We start from the raw sequence: 7,899 nt of genomic DNA, 5'->3' as shown, positions 1-7,899 counted from the left end.
CATGCTCTGGAATCACGGACTTTTGCTGTGCTTGAATAACTGAAATGCCCTTTATTATTTAACGATAAGGGATTTCGTTAGTCAACTGTCCCCAAAGTCCAAATTTATGTGCTAGATAACCACTACGTTAACACGTGTTGCCTACGAAGTGACCTCCAAACACATGTTTTTCATACGCAAATAAATAAATAATTAATTAAACATGTTTCCGCTTCTTATCTTTGGATCCAGCTTACATGTTTCATCTTTTTCTTTTCGTATGTTGTCATTTAAGTAACGATCAAAATTAAATTTTTTTAAATATTTTTTTATTTTTATTAAATTTTTTTAAAAATAAGTTAATTTTTATATTCAATTTTAATTGTTACTTACACTATAATATATATATTGCTATTTTAAATTCCTTATTTTTCCCAACTTTTTGAAGTGCTTGTCAAACTTTTTGTGAGGAGAAAGAAAAAAGAATTGGATTGATGCGAAATAAAAATTAAAAAAAAAAAATTTTGATTTTTTTTTTTTAAGTAGAAGGAAGTAAAGTTGTTCTTGAAAAAAATAAAAATAAAGTATAATTATTCGTTAGAAATGTTAGGCTTACAAAATATAAAAGTAAAAATATAAAAAATAAAAAATAAAAAAACTTACCGAGGGATCGCAGGAGAAGAAAAATCGGCAGCGGAGAGAAATGGTCGGTGTGGTGGGCAGTGTTCTCACATTGGTTTTTTTGGGAATGGGGAAAGGAGTTTTCATGACCCATGAGGGAAATTGGAAAAAAAAAAAAAATATATCATGTGTTTGGTTTATGACAAGACTTTATAGAAATTATTCTCTTAGTATTTTTGTTGAAAATATATTGTAATGTGATATAAAAATGAAAGATGTTTTGATTTTTTGGTGAGTGTTTCGTGTTGAAAGTTTTTCATTAATATTTTGACTTTTTAGTTAGAAAGAAAAGAGGAAAGATAAGAGTTGGTTAGCAAACACCCTTCACCGTTTACAAGAATACAAGCTTTATCCTCATTCTAATGGACATAAGATGAAAATTACTAAATTAGAAAAAAAAAGAAGATGAAAATTACTAATTTTTTTTTTTTTGAAAAAATATTATAGCGATCTCGAAGGTTTCATCCTTTATCAAATCGCTTCTTAAAATTTATAAGTTATCATATCATTCCCTAGGATTCACATCATTATTAAATAACTCTCTCTACTCCCCTTTCTGTTAACTTATTAACGTTGATGAATAATGTGGCCATTAGACCACATTGTGTCCAATTATTCTATCAACTAACTTACATCATACACATGTCAAGCATGACGTTCGACTTCAACCCAAAACTTAACTATTAAGTGATATCAATTTGGTATAAAACAACATTTAACTATTAAGTGACATTAATTTGGGTCTTTAAGTGGTAGTTCAATTGGCTGGAGATCACACCTTATAAAATGAAGGTTATTAGTTCGAATCCTCATCCCTTTTTTGTGCGGACATGTCAAAAAACAAAATTGGTATAAAACATGTAATTGTTAAAATCAGCAATATGTCACCGTGATTGGATATTAGTGACAAGTTAATTGGACACATGGTGGGTGATTAAGGGTGTAGAGCCATCATTAGGTTGTCCAATGCCCAATAAGAGAACTCTTGAGAAACATTTCATTTGTATAGGTAATTATAGAATAGGGAAAGACATCCCCCGAAGAGAGATGGATAATTGAGGATGTACAAAGTTGGCTAGTGGTCTTGATGTCCCCTATTGAGTATAATTTAAGATTGGAGATGATTAGACAAGTTTCTTCTCTAATTATTATGATCATTATTATGATTTAGAATAAGGACAGACCATTTAATTTGACTCCCACTAAGCAAATGCCTAAAATCTACATCAAGTTTCAACCTAATCCAGCAATGATTATAATTAATTAGGTTTCATGTACACGGTTAGATGTTGGAAGAGTAGAACTACGTTATTGGTTGGGAGGGCTACAAACTCTTCTAATTTTCTTTTATTTTCATTTTTTTTAAACCCAAAAGGTTTTTTGTTTTGTTTTGTTTTGTTTTTTCCTCCTCTTCCCACACTAGAAATTTTAGTTATGATGACACTTAATGCAACAAAATAAATTATAGATCGTAAAATGATTTATTTCTATTTTATTTGAAATTTTATTAATACTTATAGGCCGCAGCATGCAGTTACTCTAATTTCAAAAATGCTTTTGAATGTATTTCAAAGACCTAAAGAGGTCTCCAAGAGGTAACTTAATCGGCTAAATATCACGTCCCATTAAGCGGTGGTCACTAGGTCGAATCCATTCTCCTCCTCTTATGTGGACATGTCAAAAAACAAAAAAAAAAAAAAAAAAAAAGAAAAAGAAAGACACCTAATAAAATGAAACCATCAATTTGTAGTGCTTAAAAAAAAAAAAAAAAAAAAAAAAAAACCATTAATTTGATCTGTCTATAAAGTGCATACAAGTGATTTTACTTACCAAAACAACACATGCAACATATGCTCTCCTTTCAAAATAAGATTTGACAGATTATTCCACATCTAGAGAGAATCTATTCTCTCTCTCTCTCTTTTTAAATTTTTTTTTTTAAAATTTTTAATTTTTAATTACATACAAATCATTATTTCTCTAACTCAATCAACAATACTTAATCCGGCCACCACCATAAATTTGAGACCATTTTTGCATCTTGAAGTGGATTGAGTTGCCTTCAAGAAAACAAAAACAAAGAAAAACCCAATAGAGAAGATGACAACGTCCGAAAGTGGAGAGCACCCAATGAAGAGGATTAGAGGAGGTCCCGACTCCCGAGAGTCCTCGTACCGTCATCACGTGGCAGCTGTCCTGAAAACAATGGCTTATATTTATATTGAGAAATGAAAGTAAAAGGAGAGTGACGGGTGGATGGATGGATGAGACTGGTTCTAAATTCTCAGCCTCTTGTTTGGCACACCAACTAAGTAAGAAAAGAAAGAAGACAAGGTGTGTGGGGTTTGTCACAAAGAGGAAATATGAACCACGATAATTGCCATGTGTATGGCCGTTGGGGTCGTTTATATATGGATAGCTAGGTCAAAAATAATGAATTGATTTTTGGAAGTTCATGAACCATGGTGGTCCATTTTTATATGTGCTGGATAGATAGATACACCAAAACTTAATTACATGCCCGCACCATTTTTGACAAAGGAAAGCTATGAAAAGCCTTCTCATTTGAGAAATTAATAGGGGATTTTCGCAATAACTTGGAACGAGTTGCAAGCCATGGAGATAACCTTTGATCAGTTTTGGACTTCAATTCTGTGCCATAATATGGATATTGGAGGTGCTCAAATTTTACTCTCTAATGGTAGAAAGTTGTAATAAGATGTAAATGAAACAAAATAGCCAAAGCAAAAGGAAAAAGAAAAGAAAAGAAAAGAACGCTAGGATTTAGCTTATTCAGCTTTAGAGGACTATATACGTTCACCAATAATAAAGAGTTCGATCAGGCTATATTATGCTCTTATTGACTTCATTCTATTTACAATACTAATAGCAAATTTCAAAAAGAGTTGTTTATCGGACAGTTGAGGAAAAATAAATGGAGATTTTCTAGTAAAGTGTTAGAATATTTTTATATTCTCTATTATTATGTTTCCTTTTTGTTTATCACTTTTAAATTCTCTATGTATAGAGACTATTGTAACACATTATCACATATTTCATTATAGATACCTTCAACCTTATTTTCTTAAATGAAACAACATGTCATGCAATTATTCGGTTGCAATAAGAAAATGATACATGGCAGGCAATTATTGAGGAATTCATTACAAAAAGCGGCAGAAAATATGTAAAAGTATTTTCGTCTTCTTCCTCCCTACCTGACTCTTTTTAGTTATTACTCCTCTTCTTCAACTTTTCGCTGATTTAAGCATCGGAGTTATCTCCACTAGCCTACTCCGACAAGCTCCTATGCCGTAATAGCATATTTGTGCGTTGAACCTAACAGCCTATGGCTAGCGAGCATCAATCATAGTAATTGTTACTTCATTTACAGAATTAGCTCCTTCACTAATTGATCTATTCCTACTATTGTACGTGCTCTTTAGGATGAATGCAGGTTGTTTTGGATAAGGAAGAGATGTATCATTACCCAACATCAAAACAACTGTTGACATGGTCGGCCTATTTGTTGCATATTCTTGGACACACAAAAGCCCAATTTGAATACATCTTGAAATTTCATTAGCATATTGGTCACCCAATGATGAATCAACTATTTCCATGGCTTTATCTTCTCTCCATAGGTCCCAAACCTACAAACATTAACATAATCATCATATTAGGTTTAAAAAATTTGGAAGCCTAATTTGATAAGCCAATATTTTCACGCATTCTTACATGCCCGATCAAATTGGAGGAGGGGCCTTCATGATAATAAGCATTGTTCTTTTTGCCAGTAATGATCTCCAACAGCAAAATCCCAAAGTTATATACATCAGATTTCACTGAAAATAGTCCATGCATTGCATACTCTGGTGACATATAACCACTGTAGTAGCAAAATGAAATTATCAAAGATAATTCTATGTTTGTGCATTAACGCGGCGAATAACATTTTCGGGAACATAATAGGAAAAAGAATTACAAAGGTTAATTTGCTTGATGTTATGCGAATTAAAAACCCCTTTGATTTGTACTTATAAGAATAGAAGTCATCTAATAGGATGAAGAGTTTAATGTATCTTTATTTTGTAACACACTTACTATGTTCCGACGACGCGATTTGTATTTGCTTCAATTTGGTCAACTCCAACGATTCTAGCCATACCAAAATCTGCAATTTTTGGATTTAATGCATTGTCAAGCAGAACATTGCTAGCTTTTAAGTCTCTGTGGATAATTCTTAATCTTGAGTCTTGATGAAGATATAAGAGTCCTCGAGCAACTCCACAAATAATCTCAAAGCGTTTTTCCCAATATAACAATGACCTTTTTGTTTCATCTGAATGAAGAGATGAAAACTCAGAATATATGCTTTTGTAATATTTATGCTACATGTTAGGAATTCATCTGTTTGTAATTTGAGGACCATTTTCGAGTGTTATAACAAGAATTTTATGTGAAAAAGTAGACATACCAAAAATGAAAAAGTTGAGGCTTTTGTTTGGCAAATACTCATAGATTAACATCTTCTCCTCTCCTTGAATGCAATAACCTAGAATCCTTACAAGGTTTCTATGTTGGAGTTTAGCAATTATTGTAACTTCATTTTTGAATTCTTCTATTCCTTGTCCGGAGTACTTTGATAGTCTTTTTACTGCAATTTCTTTCTGATTATCTAAGAGACCCTGGAATTAAAGTACAAATTTCATTTAGCCATGGAAACATCCAAGATAAAAATCTAGTGCATTAACACACACATGAACTGAAATTATGCAAAATTCAAAACTCATTGAGGGAGAGTAGTACCTTATAAACTGAGCCAAAACCACCTTGTCCAAGCTTGTTAGCATCAGAGAAATTATCTGTAGCTGCAATTATGATACTTAGATTAAAGAATGGTAAATCTGAATTTCTTGTACTCCCATCGAGCTCCCTTGGAGATTCCTTAAAGTAGGTTGAACTCGAGGTAACAGAAGATAAATATTTGCTCTGCCTTTTTCCTGTTGTCAAACGCAGTCACAGATAATGAAAGGTGTATAATTAATGCAACTATGAATTCCTACAAAAAATCCCCAAAATGAAACAGATCAGGAAAAGAGTGAAAAACATTTTGCATACCTTTTTTCTTCCTCATTACCAACCAACAGGCAATGGAGACCACAAGAAGCAACAATATTAGACCAATACAAACTACAAGAATGGCCACCATGCTCTTGCTCTGCATAAGACCATTTTTCTTTGCATATTGAGCTGACAACAAAAATATAATAATGACATCATAAATCTGAGAAGGTAATTGTACATAACTGGTTTCTGAAATAACATCTTAGAAATAAAAAACCAAACAATGTAAAGAAGAATACCCAGTACAACTGCATCCACACGTATATACAAATCTTGTCCTGCATTGGCAAATGTTCTGATGTCCACCAAGTCCCCATGCCATGACAAGCACCCAATCCCTCCCCTTGTCTCATCTGCACTGCTGTAAGCTGTACAAGAACAGTTCCTCAAGCACTCCTGCTCACATTCCTTCAAACTCAAACTCATGTTCACACGTGCTATTGAAGTATCCGGGACTTTCACACGTGCCAACTTCACAAACCCTTCTTTGCTGCGGCACGTGGATGCTCCTTGTCTCCTCACGCACCCGCCCGACCCGTCTCTCATGTTCCAATCATGGGTTGACATGGGTTCGAACCCGGGTAAGCATGTGCATTGAAATTTGTTGGGATCATATGGATCGCAATAACTATTTGGACCGCACTCTCCATACATATCACAGTCTTTCGGGGCGGACCAAAATGTGACCCATTTATTATTGTTCCATGTTAACCGCTCAACGGCTCCTGATTCATCCAATACTAATCTTGTGAGTACTTTAGGATTAATTAAGCCAGACATGGTAGTGACCTCATCTTGATTGTCCACAAAGCTAGGACTGACAAAATTCGTTATCCTTACGGGTGCACCGCTCCATCTCCGGCCGGTCCAAGATCCGCCCCGCCACAAGGGAGTTCTACCCTCGTATAAGAACAATTGTGGGTACCCATTTGGGTAAATCCCATATGAGCAGTAGCCGGTTCCCGGATCATCTTTGGACTTCCAAGATGTTAGGTAACGATTGAGCCCGGTTCGCCGGTCCAGCCCAAGTTTCGCGAAAGGAAGCATTGTGTTGGTGGGATAGTCGAAGCTCTGCCATATAACCCTTTGGCTGTCTCGTAGAGCCAAAACAAGATTTCCAGAATCTAAGAGCTGAGCCATAGAATTGTTTGTGGATGAGACTGAAGCGTTTGTAGACCAGATTGGAGTGCTTAGGTTGTTGGTAAGGACGAGGTTTCCATGGCTGTTGATGGAGAGGACTCCGGAGGCATCATTGAGAGGTTTGTCTCTGTTTGCTACCCACACAACGGTTTGTTCAGAAACTTTGTTATACCATATTCCGACGTAGCGGCGGCTAGAGTTTCCCGGGCTGAAAAACCCAAGTGCGAAAGTTTCTTCTTTCGAAACCAGGATGTCACCGTCTTTAAAGGGCTTGTTGGGGGAAATGGTGTCAAGGGAAATGCAAAATCGGAAAACAAGTAGGGAGAGAAGCAACGATGTATTCAATAACTCTTTAGCAGGATTCATGGTGGTTTTTCCGATGAAAATTATAGGCTGAAGCTGAATTTGGAAGATCTAACGCTTGGAACAACCACAAAAGTGATCATCGTTGACGACAAATGACGAGGAAGCATAAATATTGCAATTAAAGGTGACCTTTACCTTCGGAATCAAAAAACTTTCACACGCAATTTCTGTCCAAATTCAAAGTTGGAATCTTCCAAATAATTAATTTCCACTTCCAAATGAGTGGCATTTAACTCGATCGTAGAATGACACGCTTTTGGTTTGTGTGGTTGAAAAAATGAGAGAGAGGTTAAAAGTAAGTGGGTTGATGTGAATCCACTGGCACTGGGGAAGTTGACAGAAAATGCCTGCATTTGCATTTCTACTAATTGTGGGACAATTATGACTACGTTGTTTTCAATTAGTGCCTTAATTGAAGTTGGCCAAAAATTCTAAAGGCTGTCACCTTAAAGGAGTGTGGATCAACCAAGATTTTCCAAGTCCCCAAATCATAGCCGGTGACTTTGTTGACCCGGTTGGCTAGCTGGTTCCACATTAGAATATTCTCCTCTTTCTCTTGATTGGTTAATTAATGTTTAATTAATTAATTAGGTCCTTAAATCTAAA

General features: G+C 35.0%; 1 protein-coding gene across 1 annotated transcript; it reads right to left on the bottom strand.

Annotated features, from left to right (window-relative positions):
* Nucleotides 1-4,013: 4,013 nt before the first annotated feature.
* LOC132169995 (G-type lectin S-receptor-like serine/threonine-protein kinase RKS1) lies at nucleotides 4,014-7,293 on the bottom strand. Its single transcript, XM_059580923.1, has 7 exons — nucleotides 6,027-7,293; nucleotides 5,858-5,913; nucleotides 5,470-5,607; nucleotides 5,138-5,348; nucleotides 4,765-5,002; nucleotides 4,399-4,549; nucleotides 4,014-4,313 (listed from the first exon to the last, which is right to left on the bottom strand). Exons 1-7 carry the CDS (start codon nucleotides 7,291-7,293, stop codon nucleotides 4,014-4,016), a joined length of 2,361 nt encoding a protein of 786 aa, XP_059436906.1.
* Nucleotides 7,294-7,899: the final 606 nt, after the last annotated feature.

The sequence above is a fragment of the Corylus avellana genome, chromosome ca2 (assembly GCF_901000735.1).
Source record: "Corylus avellana chromosome ca2, CavTom2PMs-1.0".
Classification (NCBI taxonomy): Eukaryota; Viridiplantae; Streptophyta; class Magnoliopsida; order Fagales; family Betulaceae; genus Corylus; species Corylus avellana.
The sequence above is the reverse complement of the archived record's forward strand: the minus strand, read 5'-3'. Positions and strand labels throughout refer to the sequence as shown.